The sequence below is a fragment of the Periophthalmus magnuspinnatus genome, chromosome 4, assembly GCF_009829125.3.
Source record: "Periophthalmus magnuspinnatus isolate fPerMag1 chromosome 4, fPerMag1.2.pri, whole genome shotgun sequence".
Taxonomy (NCBI): domain Eukaryota; kingdom Metazoa; phylum Chordata; class Actinopteri; order Gobiiformes; family Gobiidae; genus Periophthalmus; species Periophthalmus magnuspinnatus.
The window spans coordinates 16886262-16908583 of record NC_047129.1 but is presented as its reverse complement, the minus strand read 5'-3'; the positions used below and the strand labels follow the sequence as shown (position 1 = coordinate 16908583).

Here is a 22322-nt window from a genome sequence, read left to right as displayed (position 1 = left end):
CCTACCATCCACCTACCTCTACCCCACCACATATCCTTCTACCTACCTGTACCCCTCCACCTGTCCCTCCACATACCCCTACCCCTTCACCTACCCCTACTCCTCCACCTATCCTTCCATCTACCCCTCTACCCACTCCTACTCCTCCACCCACCCATCCTCCTGCCCTTCACCTGCCCCCACCCTCCTCTGTCTGCCCCTGTGTGTTCCCAGATTATTGAGCAGCTGGACCTGTCTTTTCCTTTGCGGTGAGTCTCTGCTCCTGTCGCTCTCCTCACGTTTGGTCCTTTGTTTTCTATAGTCACGATGTTATTCTTTCGTGTTTACACTGGTCAGTATTGAGTTTGACTTGATGCCTTGTGTTTCATTTACAGGAACGTGGACCGACCTGAGCTGTGTCAGATCTCTCTCTACGACTTTCAGAAGTTTCTACAGATGGATCAGAAGGTACAAACGCTTATTTTAACAAACAATATTAATAATTATGATACATTTATGGCTAAACTACTTTGGCTAACTACTAACTGTAATATAAAGAAGCTATAGAAGAACAATCATTATGTAAACATTATGGACGATAAAAAAAAGATGTTTGTTTGTAGGAGTCTTGGGCGTCTGACCTAGGTCGCGTGAGAGAGTTTCTGATGGGATACTTGAGAGGGGCTCCGACTCCCGAGCCTCTGCTGCAACTGGACGAGGTGAGAATCTGAAGTTAAAATGCAAGTAAAGCTTATAAAAATGTTCAACTTTCTAAAGCTGAGTTTCTGTTCTGATTTGCAGTTCTTGACGTTCCTGTTCTCTAAAGAAAACAGTATCTGTGACCCTCGCCTCTCTCCCCTCATCCCTGATGATATGAAAAGACCCCTGTCCCAATACTGGATATCCTCATCTCACAACACGTATGTCCCTAACATAGACTGTGTATAAAGTGGACTAAGTGAGTGTGACATCGCCCATAGCTCCAGTCAAATGAAGCTCATCGAGGCTAGCGGTTATAGGGGTGAATTTGGAGCTGAGTTAGTTGCATATTTGGAATTCCGACAGCGAGTATCATAGCAAATAAAGAGCCAATCTGGAGTGAAGGTCTTGAAATTAACGGCCCTTCCCATCCACACTGCTGATTTAGCAGGGAGCAGCCGCTTAGCAACGCTGTCAATCAAACCTGTTGCTAATGGTAGCGGGCCCCTGATTTGGCTGCTATTAATGTTCATATCTTGATTTACGGACACAATAGGGAAATAAAAAGTAGGATGATGCAGAGCGGGTTAATACGGGCATTTTAAGACCAAAATGACAGCAGCAGTTGCAGAGAGAGGGGCCACCGTTTTCTAATGTAAAGTGAACTGGACCCATAGCCAATAGAGCCGGAAGCTCGCTCATGATCACTTCCTATTTGGAACATGGCGGCTAGCAAGTTAGCTATGTCCATTTATATAAACAGTCTATGGTCCCTAAATATAAAATAACTCTGTGTGTATATATTTTTGGTTAAAGTTATTCAAATATCTGCATTGCAGTCAGCTAACTTTCTTTATCTTGTTTTGTTGTTTTAGCTACCTGACAGGTGACCAGTTTTCTAGTGAGTCATCCCTGGAAGCCTACGCTCGCTGCCTGAGGATGGGCTGTCGGTGCATCGAATGTACGTCACCAAAAATTCAGTCGCTACTAGTCCAATGCATCTTTTAGGATTATGGAGATATTATGCCATTTTTACTTCTATTTAATATTGCACTAACACATAGATCATTAATGTTTTGTTTTTGTTTTTTTTTTATTTTCAGCGTAATACACAATATTGATCCAAAACAACATCATAATAGAAACTGAGCTATGCAAAACTGCAGATCTAGTTGCCTGTTTTTTGACTCCACCTCTTCCTAGTGGCAATTTATCATTTCATGCATGGGGATTTTCATTTATTTGGTTAATATTTGTTAAAGAATTGTTATGTAACATTTCTGGGCTCACAAGTAAGGACAGAGCCTTGGGCAGGGATAGGGATGGGGGTAGGTGCACTCAAGCCTGGAAGAGATTATTTAAAGGGCCCATGTTGCATTATTCTATGTTGTAATGTTGTTTCCTCCTCAAAAACATACCTGGAGTTGTGTTTTGTTTCATTCTCCCTGCATATTTAGCCTGAGTTCTTCTCTCAAACTGAAAACACTCTCTTCCCCCTTATGACGTCATGTGGTAATATTTCCTATATTGGATGCTCCACTATGTCCGTACAGCTTCACTAGAATCATTTTGGTGATTTCAGTCCTGGTATTGCCAATCTCTACTGAACTAAAGGTAAAAGGTACCTGTAAACTTGCAAACTATCATTTCATGACATCACAAGGTGGAACAGAGCATTTTGAGCTTTGGAGATGTAGACAGACTAATAATAAAGAGTTACACAAACATGAGTGAATGAAACAAAACACAACTCCAGGTATGTTTTTGATGAAGTAACAACATATAACATGGCATGAAGGTCACAAGAATAAAATTCAAATTGGCTTAATCTGTCTCAATGTAAAAATCACATTCATATTAAATTCACTTCTTTTTCAGTGGACTGCTGGGATGGACCTGACGACCTGCCCATCATCTATCACGGACACACCCTCACCTCAAAGATCAAGTTCCTGGACGTGCTTCATACCATCAAAGAACATGCCTTTGTCACGTCTGAGTAAGAACAAACATTTTGTATTTGTAGAACCTTTCATTAAAATATATCTCGGCCAACAAACAGCATTAGAACTGCCCATCCACCTACCCCTACACTCCCATATCTGTTATCGTTTAATATGAAAGCTGGAACAATATATTTTGGGGCTCAATATTTTGTATATTTTCTTTGCAATAGCGTCGATTTTAGCGTTTGGCTCCAGTCAAATGAAACTCGTCGAGGCTAGCATTTATATCGGCCAATTTGGAGACGAGTTCCGTATTTGGAACTCCGACCACGAGTATCGTAGCAACCAAAGAGCCAATCTGGAAAAAGGCACCTAATTTGTCTGTTATTAATGTTTATATCTTGATTTACGGACACAATACCAAAATAAAAACAGCAGGATCATGTAGAGCGGCTTAATACAAACATTTTAAGACCAAAATGACAGCAATATATCATCAAAATGTTATCATGACGAGCCTATATCTTGGTGTTGTTGTTGTTGCAATTATTATGTAATGTGTGTGCAGGTACCCGGTCATCTTGTCCATAGAGGACCACTGCAGTGTTGTCCAGCAGAGAAACATGGCGACTCACTTTAAGAAGGTCTTTGGGGACCTGCTGCTCACCAAACCTGTCGACAACAATGCAGAAGAGCTGCCCTCCCCCTACCAGCTGAGACGCAAGATCCTCATAAAGGTATCATCGTTTTTATGAGGAAACAAACATATTTCTGTCCCATTTCTCTATTGTTTACGTGTTGCATTATGGAGATTTAGTACAGAGTGAACCATTTGAGTCGGGATCATACAAAATTAGTATCAAGAACAAACAGGAACTATGTTTAAAGGTTCACTATGTAACTTTTAGGTTTGAAGGTTTCTATGTGGATTACTTTGTCTTCAATGTTGTAAATTTACAGTTTATTACAATTTTTATAGCTTAAAAAAAATGTAACACATATATTCTGACTGAGCATTTGATCTGATGGCGTCTCCTGCTTGTCTCCATGGAGATAGGTAGATTTAATATCATACTGTGAAACAATTCAGGATTTTGGAAATAACATCTCCATGGAGACAAGCAGGTAGCGGACCCATCACCACAAAAACTACCCTGCATATTTAAAATTGGCCTGTGTGTATTGAATAATATTACAGCTCTTGTGTCACAGACTGTATATATAAATGGACATAGCTAAAATGCTAGCCATCGTGTTCCAAATAGGAAGTGAGCATGGGTGTTCTTCCGATCCCATGGACTCTGGCTCCAGTTCACTTTCTACTGAAAAACTATGGCCACTCTTTCTGTAACTGCTGCTGTCAGACTCGTTTTGGTCTTCCTGGTGTTTTTATTTCGCTATTGTGTCTGTAAATGAACATATGAACATTTATAATAGACAAATCAGGTGCCTTCTTTCCCTATGGTTGCTCCTAGTACAACAGGTTTGATTGACAGCGTTGCTAAGATCCTGCTCCCAGCTAAACCGAATGCTATGGGTGACATCACACTCACTTAGTCCTCTTTTTTATACAGTCTATGGTCACAGCTGAATGGACCCAATTTTGATTTCCAGATTATGAAATGTTATAATGAAAAAATAATTTGACAGCACAAGAAACTGGTGGAAGGCACAGTGTATGAGGAAGTGTCCAGCGCGAGTTACTCTGAGAACGACATCAGCAACTCCTTGAAGAACGGGATCCTTTACCTGGAAGACCCCATCGATCACGTGAGATTATGAGTTTTTATGTTTTACTTAATGCAACATTTATGCAGGACTTCTACAAGTTTTGTTTACTCTTGTGTCTAATGCAGACGTGGACCCCGCACTATTTTGTCCTGACCACACACAAGATCTATTACTCAGAGGAGACGTCTCACTACCAAACCGCTGAGGAAGAGGAGGAGGATGAAGGAAAAGAGGTATTCATTGACTGAGTTATGCATTTCATGTCAGAATATAGAATGGAATGTTTTTGCTTTGCTTCAATACAAAACAAAACACAAACATTTAAAAAAACAAAACAACAAAAAACAACAAAAAACAATTGTAAAGGTACACTATGGAACTTTTCTGGTGGAGGGTCCAGAATGTTCCATCTAAGTTATCTGTCTCCATGGAGACAAGCAGACGATGCCACTAAGCCAAGTTACAGGTCAGATCTGTTGAGAGGCTGCCCTGCTCAAGGTAAGAATGTATGTTTTTCAAGGTCATTAAAAGCACCCGTAATTGTTTAAATGCAAGGTATGTTTAATGCCATACTGTGGAACATGGCAATACTATTTCAGTATTCATGAAGACAAATAGGTGGGAGACCCTCCACAAGAAAGGTTACATAGTACGTCTTTAAAATCCCTTGTTGTTGTTGTTGTTGATTTGCTGTCGCCCATGTGTTTGAATGCCATTTTAATATATAATAATTAATTTTCATATGCCGTTTTTCTGAATCTCCGCCCTTTCTTCCACGTTTCAGCAGGAGTGCAACAACAATGAGCAGCACTGTGCGGAGCGCTGGTTCCATGGGAAGCTGGGTGGGGGCAGAGACGGGCGACAGGTGGCAGAGAAGCTGCTGCAGGATTATTGTGAGGGAGGGGGCAAAGACGGCACCTTCCTGGTCCGAGAGAGTGAGACTTTTGTGGGGGACTACACTCTGTCGTTCTGGTCAGTCTCATTCAGCTTTGACAGATTTTAGTGTTAATGAAATATTACAGTATCATAACATATTTACCGTTTGATAAAACTATTGTCTTTAAAATTGAAACTTTTTTACTATTTTTCTACTTTGACAATGTTTAAATCCAGACTCAAAAAGGTTCTTTTTAGCTGTGACTGAAAGGGTTTTATTCAAGGTTTTTATTCTGCGTTTTTTTCTCTTTTAATGTTCATTTTATGATGATTATTTTTGATTATTTATGTTTTGATTGTGATTTTAATGTCTATTTTGTAAAGCAAGAATTACGTTGTGTACGAATACTGTTAAAACACAGATCCTGTTAAAACATAAACATATATCAAATATTTATAATTTGATTACTATAAATATAATAATAATGTTTTTCATGTTAGTCATATTTGTAATTATTTTAACAAATTATTGCATTTTTAAAACTCAGATTGTAATCAAATCTTCTCAAATAAAATGGCACAGTATTTCTTCTTAAATTGCACATGTGGATGGAATACACATGTGTTAAAATACAGGTCTGCATTAATATGTACAGTACTGAAACAATACCTCTGATCCTTAGTAATAATACAAATATTATTAAAAATTATTGAATGATTATAAAATGTTATATCCGTTATTATTATTAATGTAACTGTTTCTGCGGCAGGCGCTCAGGGCGGGTGCAGCACTGTCGGATTCACTCTCGTCAGGAGTCGGGCTCTACACGTTTCTACCTGACGGACAACCTGGTGTTTGACACTTTGTACCGCCTCATCTGCCACTACAGGGACACACCTCTGCGCTGCAACGAGTTTGAGATGAGGCTCGGAAACCCCGTCCCCCAACCCAACGCCCATGAGAGCAGAGAGTAAGTGGCTTTCTTTGTAATGATTTATGTACAAGTTTTGTCACTGTGACTAAAATTTGCAAATTCATTTTCAAAGCTAATGCAGAGTCTTGATGCACCATACTGGTTTCAATACTACAATGTCAATGACTGAATTTGTATATATTTTTAAAGGTGGTACCACTCGAGCTTGTCTCGGGTCCAGGCTGAACACATGCTCATGCGCGTTCCCAGAGACGGAGCCTTCTTGGTGCGGAAACGCAGTGAACTCAATTCCTATGCCATCTCCTTCAGGTGAACTTCTAGTCTGGGAAAGATATAGTTACCTACATTTTTTTCCTTCTCATTGACCCACTGAAGTTGTATTTGGAGTGATTTGTGCATGTTTGAGCAATCTTTAATTGCTTATTTTCAAGACGCTTACTTAGTTCTTCAATTAAATTTTCTTATTTTGGAACATGTATAGGATGTGTCGCGTAGTCATTTCGGAAAACAAACGAAAAAAAAAAAAGTGCAGCTCGCTAGCATGACCTGCAGCCGAAAACGTCACAGTTCTTTGTTGTGGTGGCATTTACAGTGACGTCAGCTCCCATTGGGCACTGACTTATTTCTTTTATTAAGTCGTTTTATATGAATATTGTAATTTAAAATCTCCAATTTATAACTTAATGATCCATGTGTGTCATAGATTATAACTATAGAGCAGATACAAGCACAATAGGGCATCTATTAACTAGTATTCTAAATTGACTTCTTTTTGTTTGGTTTGATTGTGTATTCATGAACTATCATTAACCAAAACAATATCAAATGCAATTGTTTTTGTTTTGTTTTTTCAGGGCTGAGGGTAAGATCAAGCACTGTCGCATCCAACAGGAGGGCCGCCTCTTTATGCTCGGCAGTTCAGCTGAGTTTGAGAGTTTGGTGGATCTAGTGAGCCACTACGAGAAGCATCCTCTATACAGGAAAATGAAACTGCGCTACCCCATCAATGAAGACACATTAGACCGAATGGGCACCACTGTAAGCTAGCAACCCATTCACAAAGCAACGTGTTAAATGTGCAAGCAAATGGCATTTTAAAATTTTATTTTCAGGAACTAGATTACGGAGCTTTGTATGAAGTTCGAACTCCTCATTTCTATGTGGAAGCTAATACAATGCCAACAGCCAGGGTAGGTTTTTAATAAAATTGCTAACCAAATTTGAAATAATAAACATTTTCATGGCATTTTTTTTTTTCCCAGTGTACAGTAAAAGCTCTATACGACTACAGAGCCCAGCGAGAGGATGAGCTGTGCTTCCCAAAACAGGCCCTCATCCTAAATGTGGAAAAACAGGAAGGCGGCTGGTGAGTGGATACTGAAATTACCTCCGACTATGGATCTCACGTTTATTGGTTAAGTAGGAACTGGGATTATTCAAGTCACACTATAACTAAAAGATAATAATTGTGAGAATATTAAGCCTGCCATACACAATTTAGGACATCACCATGGCAGCAACGTATAAAATAGAGCGTCAAGACACATACGAACAAGATACAAACTCAGGAAATGGCAAAAGTAATTTAAAGATGAATGTATGTCTCAAACATACAGAATATATTGATATTTTGCAACTGATGTCATCAAAATTCCCTGGGGGAGTGATGCTAATTGAAGGCACTGCTCTGTCTGAAGCTCTGTTACTCAAGTTAGACTTTAATTTGAACACAATCAGGAAATGGTGAAAATAATTTAAAGACAACTAGATGACTTTAAACTGCATCACTGTCATTCATATTATCCATTAGAATGTGTCCTCTGCAAATAATGACCCCCTAGTCCACAAAATACTGCTATTATCCAGTTTGAAGTGTTCTTTAAAGTTAAAAGGTGAGAGTATTTCCTCATACGTGTCTGTTTACATCCACACAGTGAGGATTGGGCTGAAGCTGCTGCAGATTAGTGATAGCGACCTGTGCCGATTATCTCCAGCCTTCTGTGCTTTAAAAACGTACATTTTGGCAACACATTTCACTATTAATAACAGTTTTGACTTGTATCTAAAGTAGAAATGCAATCCTCTGACCTTTGGAACACTTTAGAGTCTCAGAGCGAGCTGTTTTACTGTAGACAGGAAACAGATGACCCCAGGTGCATTCATAACGCGTTGAGCTTGTGGTGTGCGGTCTCTTCGCTGCCATATCTCGCTGCAGTCTTTGTGCTTGGAGATTTAAAATGTAATCCGATTCTCCTCGTGTCTATGGTCTGTGCTTTTTCTCATGTTTAAAAATCGTTTAAGACTGACTAAAGCGTGTATCAGGCTTATGAAGCAAAAACAGGTAATTTCAGTTCAAGCAATGCCAGGTTCTGTCATTTTCTGGCTGTTCACATTCACTTTACCTTACATACTAGATAGAAGAACTGTCATCTATAGGGTAGTGTATTAACAACTGTAAAATCATGTTACTTCTCACACTAACCCTAACTCTAAAATGTTATATTGTTAAATCTGTAGTGTGTTACTTAACTATGTGTGGTACTTTTAGGTGGAGAGGAGACTATGGGGGCAAAAAGCAGCTTTGGTTTCCTGCAAATTATGTGGAAGAAGTGTCTAGTTCTCCGACCAGAGAGTTGGATGAAGCCGTGAGTTCCTCAATAGAATCTAATGCATTTTTGTATTGATATATAATTTTATATATACATTTTATTTATTTTTTTCAGTCAACAGAAAACAGTCCTCTTGGAACATTTCTCAAAGGCTTTATCGATGTTCCCAGTTGCCATGTTGGTAAGAATTTGTGCTACTCAACTTTTGCATAGTTAAATAGTACTACAACTTTAGGAGCTTACAATGTATGTCTTAAGTTTTGTAACTAAAATTAAAATGTATATGGGAGATTGACCTACGCCTATTGCTACCAGTGTTGCAAAATCTTCTGTATATTACTTAAGGTTATTGATAGTACAAATTAAAATCCACAATTCACACAGTTCTGAAGATTTGTATTATATACTATTATTTAAAGACACACTATATAACTTTTCGGTAGATGGTCCTCTTTCTTGGAGATTTGGTTGCGTTGCCTGGAATGTTCTGCAGTATGCTAGTAATCTATTTTGCATTTATTTAATTACACGTATTTTTCTTGCTCACAAATACCTTAATAAATGTGGCTTTTTATGTGTGTGTGTACATGGAGATAGATATGTTTAATGCCATATTGTGGAACATTCCAGGCAAAGCAATAACATCACAACTGTGACAAGCAGATGTTGGACCTTCCACCAGAATAGTTACATAGTGTACCTTTAAATAACAACATAAAACAAACATACAAAATATATTGATATTGATATTGATCATCAACATTCCTTGGGGGTGTGATGCTAACCCAAGGCACTGCTCTGTCTGAAGCTCTGTTACTCAAGTTAGACTTTAATCTGAGTTTTGTTTTAACACAACCAGAAACAACTGACGTAACAGAAAGAAAGGTGAGCTGATTTGTGCTGTTAAACAAGTCCCTCTCAAATAACAATACAATTACACGCTAGCTAGCATTAGCCAACAGCATTCCAGTTAGTCACTCTCACTTTTTGGTGAAAATCAAATACAAAAATTGACAATGATCACTCGTATTAATCACAGGCTCCTGAAAATGTGTTGTTTAATCTATTTCATATGTTTTTCTTGAGTTTTCATCTTAAATCTTTTATGTCAGTGTCTGCTAATGTGTGCATTGTGTCACTATGGTAATGGCTGAACATTCTGCCATAGACATACATGTAGAACCCCCCTAGCATGATGTCCCTGCAAAGTATCAATAGTATTTCAAATTGCATTGCATTCTTCTAATAGACATTCACGATTGTAAACTGTTGTGTTCTCTCTCTTCAGTGGTGCATAAAGATGGGAAGAACATGCGTCCATATGTCTTCACAATCCACTCGCAGCACCTGTCTTCTCTCCCGGTGCAGACTCTGGACGTGGCCGCAGACAGCCTGGAGGACCTGAGCAGCTGGGTCAGTCGCATCCGGGAGGCCGCTCAGAACGCAGACGCTCGGGTCAGTACTACCGCCAACACATGGATGGATACTCAGAAGCTTTTATGTAACTGAAATCCTTCTGTCCTCCCTGTGTTCCTCTGAGTCCTCTTCCTCCCACTCTCCGTAGACATGTATGTTTTAAGATACATTTGTGACTTTCCTCAAGTGACCAAAAGTAGAAGCAGTGAGCAGATAAATTGATTTATACCATTGTCGTTCTGGTTGCATCTTTGTGATTACAGATGCAGGAGGAAAAACAGATGGAGAGAAGAAAGAAGATCGCAGTGGAGCTGTCAGACTTGGTGGTTTACTGCAGACCAGTGCCTTTCAACGAAGACAGTACGTTTGCATTATTTCATATAATATACTGTTGTTGTTGATTGTTTTTTTTTTGTTTTTTTCATTTTTATGTCAGTTATTAGAATCCTACAGTGTAGACTCCTAAAAAAATTACTTGAATCTCCACAGACCTGATTATTTGGCCTGAAGGAGAGACTCTTTCTGCTTGTTTTTCCTTTGGCTATGATATTTCATTATACTGTAGCTCAGTTGGTACAGTGTTTGTCCACTGATCTGAAAGTTGACAGTTTGAATCCCATTCTTGACATAAACATCATTGGTTGACCGGTCAGATCCACTGACCCACAGGTTGGCTCCCACAGATGATTACTCTTGTTGTGGTACCTTGATATAAAGAGCTTTGAGTGTCTTGTAGGTGGAAAAGCACTATATAAAAATGTGACCGTGTACCATTTACCCAAGTGTATCTGTCTCCATGGAGAATGTTCCGAAGTATGGCTTTAGCTTTTTATTTCCATGGAATCAGGTAAATTATATGCCACCTCCAGTTGACATTTTCAACTGCTCACCAGCAGTCGAAACTCTCAGGTATGAAAACAACCTAAACCTTGGTCTGGAAAAAGAACCTATTAAAATAAATAATCGGATGACCACATGAATCTCTCTGGACCACATTAAGATTAAGAACTATTATCATTTCCTTGACAGAGATCGGAACAGAAAGGGCCTGCTACAGGGACATGTCGTCATTCCCGGAGACCAAAGCGGAAAAGTTTGCTACACGTGTACGAGGGAAGCGTTTTCTGCAGTACAACCGCAGACAGCTGTCCAGAGTCTACCCCCGAGGACAGAGACTGGACTCCTCCAACTACGACCCTCTGCCCATGTGGCTCTGCGGCTCACAGTTGGTGGCTCTCAACTTCCAAACACCAGGTCAGAAAACACACTCTGACCTTCCTTTGTAATGTCATATGTGGAAAAAGATTAAACATGTTTTTGGATATTCAACAGTTAAGAATCAGCCTGGTAAAGGAAAGACCAGTCCAGTAAAATTCCCTTTGATTTTTCCCATAGAGTTTTTTTTTTAAATCTAATATTAGGAGTTAAACACTGTTATTTTAAGTCCAACAAGCACAAAACATTTTTTTTGTTTTGGTTTATAAAGTAAAAAAAAAAAAAAAAAAATTTATTATTTTTTTATTTTTTAAGTTTATTTATCTAAAAGATTTAAACACAACTTCAGCTGACCAAAGTGCTTCACATAAAAATCAACAAAAAACAAATATACAGTTTACACAATACATAGGAAAAGAACAATAAAACACCAACAACCTGTGTAGCTAGTTTTAAATGTCAGGGAGAAGAGGTGGGTTTTTAGCGTTAAAGACTGAGAGGATCTGACAGGCAGAGGGCGCTGTTCCATAGTCTGGGCACTGTCACAGAAAAGGCTCCATCACCTCTGGTCTTGAGCCTGGCTTTGGACACAGCAGCAGGAGCTAGTCAGCTGACCTCAGGGCTCTGGGTGCAGTATAGGGTTGCAGTTACTCCCTCAATAAAGAGGACCCATAGAGTGCACACATTTAAACACAATCAATAACTTTTGGAGTTACCACATAGCCTATTAGCAAGCAAGCTTTCAAACTTAGAATAGTATTATTATTCTTACTTATTTATATTTGTGAAAAGTCTATGACAAAAAAGAATGCGAAATGTACTTCCTGAACTTTAAAATGGACGGTCATTGTTGAGCTCCATAGTAACCATCCAAACTCATGTCCTGGTGTGTTTGTGTGTGCAGATAAGCCCATGCAGCTGAACCAGTCCCTGTTCATGCTCAGTGGAGGCTGTGGGTTTGTGCCGCAGTCTGACATCATGAGGGACGACGCATTTGACCCATTCGACAAGGACACGTTGCATGTGGAACCCATCACAATACAACTGCAGGTCAGGAAATACTACACACGTCTAAAATGATAATAATAGTAAAATTCAGACTGAACTTGGTGTGGTCACTGCTGAACCAGGTGCTGGGGGCTCGTCATCTGCCTAAAAATGGGCGTAGTATTGTGTGCCCCTTTGTGGAGGTGGAGATCTGTGGAGCCGACTACGACAGCTGCAAGTGCAAGACAGATGTTGTAGGTATGTGTGCAGGTGACACTGATTTTGTTTATTTACTTCAGCTGTAGCAATATCTTTATATTAATAGGCTCTGTACACTGCTAGCTAGCTCACTGTGTCTCAAAGCTAACAATCACTTTTATTAATATTGAAAAACAAAAACAAACGGCCTGTAAAAATTCAAACTCATTAAAATAAAGACTACACCATTATTTTTATATGTAGAATACTTCAGTTTATGGTGTTGCTTTAATATTTTTTATGCCTCAAAATTAGCAATTAGCATTAGTATTGAGACACAAACATGTCTCCTTTTAAACACAGAAGTGTCCTCCTCTGAAATATTCATTTTATTTGTGTAGTTATTTAACAGCTTGTCAGTGACATCCACCCACAGCTCCCTGTCCGCTGTCTCACCCTAACCCTCTAACCTCTGACCCCTGACCCCTAACCCACCCGCAGCTCCTATCCACTGCCTGATCATTAATTATTTACGTATTATAGCATGACTTGGCAAAACCATCATGTAGATCAAATTGGACAGACAAATATACGTATACTCACTTGATTTCCTTCTGTAAGTACTAATTTGAGGATTTTTGTTTCTTCCCCTTCTATATTGCAACTGTAGTACTAATGTTGACTACTTTTGGTATAGGCGCTAGTCTGATGAGGCGGGTGGGTTGGGGCCTGTAGCATATATGGCATATATGTATGTGATGTCACAATATTAGTTTCAATATTAAATGCAGTAACCCACAGCACTCAGCCCTCAGTAGAGAGCACCCCAGTCCCTGTGGCTATGATTTTCACCTAAACCTCTGTTCTGCTCCCTGACAGCTGACAACGGCCTGAACCCAGTGTGGCTCCAAAAGCAGTTTGTGTTTGACGTTCATAATCCGACCTCCGCCTTCCTCCGCTTCACTGTCTACGAAGAAGACATGTTTAGTGACCCCAACTTCCTGGCCCAGGCTACTTGCCCTGTGCGCCTCCTCAGAACAGGTAAATATCTGATCTATTATGACAGTACCTGGAAGGCAGTTTATCTAAGCAGGTATGCTCTAAAGACTCTGTTTGGTTTGGACATGTTAACTGGAGGAACAGACAGGAGGTAGAGGTACAGACATTGAGGCTGTCTTCATTCATTATGAGGATGATAATAATAATAAATAATACTTGTATAGCACTTATCAAGATGCTTTACATAAGGCACGATCAGTGGCTAGCACGCTTCACAGCCAGAAGGTTCCAGGTTTGAGGCCTCTCTTTGTGGAGTTTGCACATTTCTCCCTGTGTTTGGATGGATTTGCTTCGGGTGCTCCTTTTCCCACATTAAAAACAAAACAGGCACAACAGGTGAAATCCTCCTGCTAAAGTAGTCCTGACCAAGACTAGCTCAAAATCTGGAGATGAGTCCCCGGGTGCAGCACTGCTCTTAACAGGTGGCCCCAGTGGCATTGAAGGAGGGGTCAAATGCAGAGGACAAATTTCCCTATGGGAGCAATAAAGTGAAGGGCCCATATTACACTATTTTCAGATGTTTTAATGTTGTTTCCTCAACACAAACACACCTGGAGTTGTGTTTTGTTTTATTTACACATGTCTCACAAACCCTGCATATTTAGGCTGAGTTCTTCTCTCAAACAGCCAATCTCCACTGAACTAACTTACCTAGCTTAGCTTACCTTGAAAACTACCACTTCATGACATCACCATGACAAGGTGGAACATAGGATTTTGAGCTTTGGAGATGTAGACAGACTAATAATAAGGAGTTACTCAAACATGTGTGAGTGAAGCAAAACAAAGCTCCACGTATGTTTTTGAGGAGGTAACAGCATTATAACATGGCTTAAAGCTCACAAGAGACAATGTTGTGTTATACAGGACCTTTAACGGGACAAACGTAGATAGATTAAGTTATGGAAAGGCAGTTTTGTCTCTGAGGAAAATAAAAAAACCAAAAATCAGAGAGGTCAGACTAAAATGGTTCAGATAAAGGCTTAGATGAATTTACACCATTAAAAGACATTTTAATTTTGTATTTTAGGCTATCGCAGTGTTTCCCTGAAGAACAGCTACAGTGAGGAGCTGGAGTTGGCCTCACTGCTTGTCCACATAGAAATCGTAAACGCAAAGGTATTTTTATAATCCATTCTACTCAAATGTATTTACTACAATTTGAATAACCTTTGTCTCTTGCTGGCTGTAGGAGGAGGACGATGAAAACCTGTACACGTCTATACAGCGATTGCGGGATAGGACCAGTGAGCTGTCCACTCAGGTGTCTCTGCTGGAGCGGTCAGGCTCTGCAGAGGTGGGATACCAACAGAGTCTGGAGGAGTTGAGAGCCACACAGGACCAGCTCAGTGAACTCATGGAGGCTCGCAACCGCAGGTCAGATATCACTCTTCTGTCCTCTTTGTCCTATTAGACTGAAAACATCAAGAATGAACCTGCCTCAAAAGTGCACAGTAATAGTGTACAGAAGGTATATAAGGTCTAAGAACAATGATATAATATGAAAAATAAAATACTACAGAAACATTACAAAATAGTAAATATAAAATACTTTTTCCTGAGGATACTTCAAAATTATAATACAATTCAGTGAGTGTGTTATATTCATTCATTTATTTATTTAGTTGTAGTGATATTAATTTATGTGTTACAGGTATCTAGGCAAAGGCATTTTGGCAAAGTAAAGAATATTGTTTCATTTCCTACTTTGCCTGGTCATAGGGATATAGGCAAAATTAGAGAATCTCTGACAAAATGTAGTCTACTATTTCATGAAATGCACAAGAACCCGCCAAAAGTTTAATTAAAAATAATTTAATGTGTAGCCTTACTTTCGATTTGTTATCATTTTCATTCCCAAGTCTTTATTTTAGATATCAGCTAAAAATCTGTTATCTACATGCCATATCAGTTTTCTTGTCTTAGATCCATTTCATGAACCAGGTCACATACTGTAACATTACAGAATTGAAAGAAAATTTGGGATTTCACTGTTTGGTGACGGGGTCAGTAATTGTGAATAATCATTAAATCCTTGTGTGTTTTTTGTCACAATAAAATTTGACATTGTGACAGCCTCACTTGTGTTATGTTGTTATGTCACAGTCCAGCTGTAGTATAGGTTACATTTAGGCTTGATGAGGAGGTCTATAAAGCACTCTTGGTTTACAAGTTTACAATAAAATCCAACCATAAAACCTGTCACACTTTCTATAGAATGCCTGTATTATTATTATTATTATTATTATTATTATTATTATTATTATTATTATTATTATTATTATTATTATTATTATTATTATTATTATTATTATTATTATTATTATATATTAGATTTGCCTGTAACATATATATTTTTCAAACATATTAATTTCTTAATGTGTAATATGAAAAAAAAATCTAACTATATCTTACTGCACCATATTATCAACCCTTTTTTTCGTTTTAAATAATTTTCTCAAATTTATTTTGTAATTTTCCTTCCCGTCCAGGCTGATCGAGAAGAAAAGGAGAGAAAAGCTGAGGCAGCAAGTAGCAGCCAAGCGCAGCTAATCGTCTTGGCCACTAGAGGGCGCTAAAGTCAACGCAAAGCTGCTTGGGTAACTAAGCCGCTGAGAACAGTGTCCCTGGTTCAGTTTCCAGCAGACCTGTCAGAACTGGAAGAAAACTTGTTTTTTCCTCATATCAAAATGTGAACAAAAAAACAAACAAAGCATCTCATGGACTAAAATACCTAATGTTAAGCTAATAACAATCACGGAGGTGGAGACAGGAGGAAGTGGGGACTGTTTTCCAAAGCTCTTTAACTTTTAAGATAACTTTTTATAACGTTTTATATTTGAATAAACTGATGTCAGCTGCACCTTATCCAAATGTATGCGCAGTAGCCTACAGTCCGCTGATCACAAAGTTGTAATCATCAACGTGCTCAAAGTCAAAAAGTGAAGTAAGATTTTAATTTCTGCCCACATTCATCTTGTAAGTTATTCAGGTTTTATTAAGTAGTAATTGTTTCTAATGGGCACTTAAGCATATTATAGACATGTAAAGCTGAACTCATACTTTTAAAATTGATAATACATATTTGAAGCCAGCTGTGACAGGGCTTTTGGGCTCAAATACATTTACAGATAATAACCTCTGGAGAGGGCTGAAATAAAGGCTGCTTATAACTAATAGACAAGTGAACTGCAGAGTTGAAAGTGCATATGACAGGAATATGGCCGTCTAATTGTTACTTTGTAGGTGGGATTGTACCGTTGGTCAGTTTTAATCAGTTTCACATCAGTCAAGTTGGAAAAAAAGTAAAATTTCCACCTCCTGTATTTTTTAAGGAATCCATCTCTCTACATAATAAATACACAAAATTCCACCCGAAATGCAGGGATTTTGTTCTGACAGTTTATAAATCAATTTCAAAAGGTGCAGTCATTTATTTTTATTTGAGCAACAGTAGCTCAGTTGGTGAAGTGTTTGTCTTCTGATCCAACGGTCTCAACATAAACAAACAGCATCATTAGATCCACTGACCCACAGGTTGGCGGTGTGATTCCAGCTCCCACAGATGAATGTTGTTGTGTCCTTGGACAAGACACTTAACCAAACTGGTGAATGGGTGAGCTGGAAAAGGCCTTTAAAAAAAGGTGACCATTTACCATTTTATCTGTAAAGTAATAACTATTGTATTTGGTCTTTGTTGACTGTGTGGTGTCTAACAGTTATGGACCGAGTTCTACATATGTCACATTAGCCCATGTCCAACCAGAAAGCAAAATTCTAAATGTGACAGAAATCGTCAAACAAGGGTTAAACTAGGCACTAAATCTTGTTAACAAGTTAGACTATCAATAAAATTGATAGTCTAACTTGTCATATGCACTTTACGCCCTCTGCCACAAACACAGCTAACTCAGGTCAACAGCTCAGAGTGAAGAGAGAGGAACGGTGGGCACGTGTAGCAAAGGAAATCTCATGTTTGTGCCTTTTGTGAGTGGACTGTAGACACTGCAGGACAATAACAGCTGAATAATGAAGCCAGTATAATCCAATAAACGACTGTCAGAGGGAGCGAGTACTACTTTGGGTTGGACCACTACACGTCAGGTCGGGCTGAAGGTGTAAAGACTGATCATGTGTTTTATTGTGAATTAATGATACACAAGGCCAGCCAAAAGTTTGGACACTCCTCTTCTTCTGTATGATTCTGACTCTTCTGGTTCTGCTTATGATTCTTCTTAGGACTGTTTTTTTCTCCTTCTTCATCTTCTTTTGTTTCTATTTCTTGTGATTCTTCTTCTTATAATTTTTATTATGATTATTCTAATGATTCTTTTTATGATTCTTATAATTCTTCTTCTTCTGAGGAGGAGGAGTCTTCTTCTTTTGATTCTTATGATTTTTATTATGATTCTTCTAAGGATTCTTCTTATGATTCTTCTTCTTCCTCCTCCTTTTATGATTCTTTACATAGGTTCTCACTGAAGGCATCAACACTATGAATAAACACATATGGGATGTAGTAAACAAAAATAAACTCAAAATAACAGATTTTCAGATTTTAGATTTTTAAAAATAGCCTTTACTCTTCACTTTGACCACTGCTTGGGGCACTTAACCTTTCTTGACCAAAACATGGCAAACCTTGACGTGAAAACCATTTTAGGGGAATTGATTATAAAGACCATTGAGAGAAGGCCAAAGGCTTGCAGCACTGTCCACAAAGCAAAGGATGGATACTCTGAGTATTTGAATAAAACACATAAAAAATTATATTTAGTTAACTTTTTTTTTCTTTACTACATAATTCCATATATCTTGCTTCAGGTTTTTGATGTCTTGTGTGTGTATATAACATGCAGAAAGAAAAAAAAAAAAATACACTGAAAAAGTAGGTATGTCCAAACTTTTGTCTGCCAGTAATAACAGTAATAACTTTTACCTGGGAGAGCACAAACTGGAAGAATTATTTAACAAACCCTCACCAAACTACTCAAGAAGGTCTTAAACTACTAGTTCTAAGGGCTCTAATCTATACTACCTTCAGAGAGGCAGGGTGGAGAGCGCCCCCTGGCTGTCAGCTGCACAGGGGCTGGGCTGTGGTAAACATGTGTAACTATAAGGGCTATGGGACAACAAGCAAAGCACTTGTTCACCTGCTAACTCTGCGTCATGTTTCTCTTAACCAGGGCTAGTACCATCATCTGAGTTTAATCAACAGATGTGGTTCAGCTGGTCTGGGATCAGCCAAATACAGGTGCAAAAGACTCACTGCATGGCTTTACGTGAAATAATAAGCAACGTTTTATAATAACTACATCTTAAATAGCCTTACTAAAGCATGAAGAAACACAAAATCACCACATTTTTATTAAAGGTTCTATATTACACAAATTATCTCTTGTGAGTTTTAAGCCATGTTATAATGTTGTTCCCTCCTCAAAAACATACCTGGAGTTGTGTTTTGTTACATTCACACATTTGAATAACACTTTATTATCAGTCTGTCTACATCTCCAAAGCTCAAAATGCTCTGCTCCACATTGTGATGTCATGAAATGATAGTTTGCAAGTTAGCTTCTAGCTTTTACTAGTGAACGTGTATGGAGTTTAAAAACACAGTGGAGCACTTCCTGTGACATGACATCACAAGGTGGAACAGAGTGTTTTCAGCCTAAATATACAGGATTTGTGTGTTAAACATGTGTGAATGAAAGAAAACACAACTCCAGGTCCGTTTGTGATGAGGAAACCACATTAGAACATAGATCAGAAAATAGTGTAATATGGGCTATTTAACAATGATTTAGGCTTAGTAGATACTTAAAGGTCCTGTATCCATTCATTTCCCCAGTACTGATATATTGTACAAGCAGCTCTTGAGGTCAAAATATGTAATTAAGAAGCACTTGTGTCTGATAATCAGGAGGTGCACATTAGCATGCTAGATGTTGCTTTACAGATAGATAGATAGATAGATAGATAGATAGATAGATAGATAGATAGATAGATAGATAGATAGATATACTGTATTAATCCCAAAGGAATTTCATTTTTTAAAACCGTCATTAAAAATAATAAAAGACAAAAAAAAGTGAAAGTGACAGCAAAGCTCCTCTCCACATCTCTGGTCTGTGAAAGTTGTGAAAAGTGCTAATAACTCATTGCGGTGAGTGATTAGGATGCTCAGAATGTATAACGTCAGTGATAAATAACTTGAACTACTGCAAACTGTTATAGATAAGCTGCTAGCCGCCGTGTTCCAAATAGTAAGTGATCATGGGCGCACTTCCGGCTCCATCAACTGTCGACTCAATTCACATTACATTAGAAGACTGTTGCTGCTCTCTCTGTACCTGCTGCTGCAGGAAGGGGCATTACTTTCAACAGTTTCACTCCGGACTGGCTCTTTGGTTGCTATGATACTCGCGATCGGAATCCCAAATATGGAAGTCTGCTCCAAATTAGGCAAGGCAAGTTTACTTGTATAGCACAATTCGTACACAAAGTAATTCAAAGAGCTTTACAGAATAAGAAAGACATTATTATTAATTATTAGCCCCTATAACTGTTCGATGAGCTGTGGGTGATGTCACACTCACTTAGTCCACTTCATTATACAGTCTATGGTTTTAATTAAGCCTAAATCATCCTTATTACACTATTAGCTGATTATGAATTAAGTCTTTCTCCATGTGTTATTAAGGCGTTATTAAGGTTAATTAAGGTGAAGTGAAAGTATTGCCAAATAAAAACTCCCCTTCTCTGTAGCTACACCATGCCCTGTCTAATTTATCATGTACATATTTTTATTTATCAGACATGTTCTCCTACATAAAAATACAGATTCAAGTAAATATGATATTGAATTCAGATTAGTGATGATTATGTCTGCGGATATCGTGTGTGTAAGCTCCCTTTAAATGTCCCACTGACTCAAACCTGTATTTACCTGCACAGTGGAGCAGGGTCTCTATGCAAAGTTCATCTCTGGGCCTAAAGCTTTTGTGAAATAGGCCAAGTTGTGTTTCCTCTGTCTTGAGTGTTCAGTATTATTCTTCTGCATTTCAGACCAGTGCAAGTTTCCATTTAATAAAGCTCTTTCATGTACCACTGTCTTTTGTCCTTTTTTTTTTCTTTCATATTGATCAATCATGATTTTAAATTTCAGTATTAATATCCTGAACATAAATAATACAAACTTTTAATCATTGCCGTTTAACACAAAAATAAGTCTGCACACTAGCTCTGTACACAAAAGCATGCTAGCTAGCTCACCGTGTCTCAAAGCTAGAAGTCACTTTTATTAAAATCAAAACATAATAAACTTATTAAAATTAAAATTACCCAATTATTTCTTATATACAGAATACTTCAGTTTGTGACATTGTTTTAATATTTATTATACCTCAAAATTAGCTTTATCATTGAGACACAAGCATGTCTCTTTCTAAACACAGAAGTGTCCTCTGGTGAAGTATTCATTTTATTTGTGTAGTGTTTAACATGTCAGTGACATCCACCCATAGCTCCCTGTCCACTGTGTGTGCTGCTTCCTTGTTTACTTTGCTTTTTAATCATTTTACCTCTTCCAGTGCTGGCTTTGTTTAGTTATGATTTTCTTTCATGTAAACCAAGACTTTTAAACCATTTTTACATTTTTTTTTACTACATTTCTGATGAGCCAGCGACATGTCTGTTGAAACTATCAACAACAAATTAGTGAGGTACATGCATGGATATTTGTTTTAGAATAAAATAAAAGTTAACAAAAGGAGGCTCTATGAGTACAAAAATCAGTAAAGTGGTATGCCAGTTAACAAACAGAATCTGGCAGCAAGGAGTAACAGGGGGCTTTTGAAATTGAGCAGCCACAGGTGGAGGGCGACGACTGGCCAAGCCTTGATTGTCCGTCCAATCGCACATAGAGCGGGGCTGTCAATCAATGCCAGCTGTTGGGCACACTGGAGGGGCCGAGACAGAGAGGAAGAGAGAGAGAAAAAGGGAGAGGCACACGGTAGGAGGAGCTAGAGGCCAGGGGCCGTAACACTGACAAAGGACTTCACCAGCCACCGCTGCGACGGGATCCTCTGTGTGGTGGCGGGCCATGGAGTGTGTGTCAAATCTTTGGCCTGCTCGCAAATGGTGAAATATAGTATAATTCACTTTTTCTGCATCTGCTCTCCTTTTCATTGTCTGAGTAGGTGGGCCAGTCATCTGCACCTCCCTCCGGTTAAACTCTGTTATAGTCCCCTGTAGCAAGACATCACCGAGCACAAAGCATTACACTTCACACACAAAAACAGAGTTAGCAGAAACACACTAGTAAAAAAAATCACATCTTTTGTATGGGATGTCATGTGTGCGTCTCTAATGCGTTTTGAGTGAGGTGAAGTGGGATTAAGCGACTTCCTGGTGTGTCCATAAACACACAGACCCTTGCTAGGCCTCAGTAGTACCACACACACTCAGAAGAAGTGGTGGCTCTGACCATTAAGTCTTATTACAGGCTTTATGATAAGGGTAGCCAGCATAAGAGCCGGAGGAAGTAAGTCTAATACTCCAATACAATTAAGATACATGAGGGTATAGAGAGATGATATCAGTCAAATAAAAGCAACCATGTGAAAAGTAAAGTACAAATATGATGGTAGTTGGCACAGAAAATCCAACTC

The 22322-nt window shown here is 38.6% G+C and overlaps 1 protein-coding gene across 2 annotated transcripts in view; it reads left to right on the top strand.

Annotated features, from left to right (window-relative positions):
* LOC117369581 (1-phosphatidylinositol 4,5-bisphosphate phosphodiesterase gamma-1-like) overlaps positions 1-20756 on the top strand; it is a 40348-nt gene extending 19592 nt beyond the window's left edge. Inside the window, exons 7-32 of one of the 2 annotated variants that reach the window (XM_033964849.2) lie at positions 214-248; positions 375-447; positions 603-698; positions 781-899; positions 1554-1639; positions 2557-2677; positions 3193-3361; positions 4275-4394; positions 4481-4588; positions 5140-5327; positions 6002-6202; positions 6356-6475; positions 7021-7204; positions 7279-7356; positions 7429-7532; positions 8715-8811; positions 8890-8956; positions 10064-10230; positions 10455-10551; positions 11221-11445; positions 12311-12456; positions 12537-12651; positions 13471-13632; positions 14681-14769; positions 14843-15027; positions 16143-20756. In XM_033964849.2, coding sequence (XP_033820740.1) covers positions 214-248; positions 375-447; positions 603-698; positions 781-899; positions 1554-1639; positions 2557-2677; positions 3193-3361; positions 4275-4394; positions 4481-4588; positions 5140-5327; positions 6002-6202; positions 6356-6475; positions 7021-7204; positions 7279-7356; positions 7429-7532; positions 8715-8811; positions 8890-8956; positions 10064-10230; positions 10455-10551; positions 11221-11445; positions 12311-12456; positions 12537-12651; positions 13471-13632; positions 14681-14769; positions 14843-15027; positions 16143-16203 — 3213 coding nt within the window. In that variant the 3' untranslated portion in view covers positions 16204-20756. The remainder of the gene's footprint in view (positions 1-213; positions 249-374; positions 448-602; positions 699-780; positions 900-1553; positions 1640-2556; positions 2678-3192; positions 3362-4274; positions 4395-4480; positions 4589-5139; positions 5328-6001; positions 6203-6355; positions 6476-7020; positions 7205-7278; positions 7357-7428; positions 7533-8714; positions 8812-8889; positions 8957-10063; positions 10231-10454; positions 10552-11220; positions 11446-12310; positions 12457-12536; positions 12652-13470; positions 13633-14680; positions 14770-14842; positions 15028-16142) is intronic. The other variant, XM_033964850.2, reaches the window with a different exon arrangement.
* The last annotated feature ends 1566 nt before the right edge of the window (positions 20757-22322 follow it).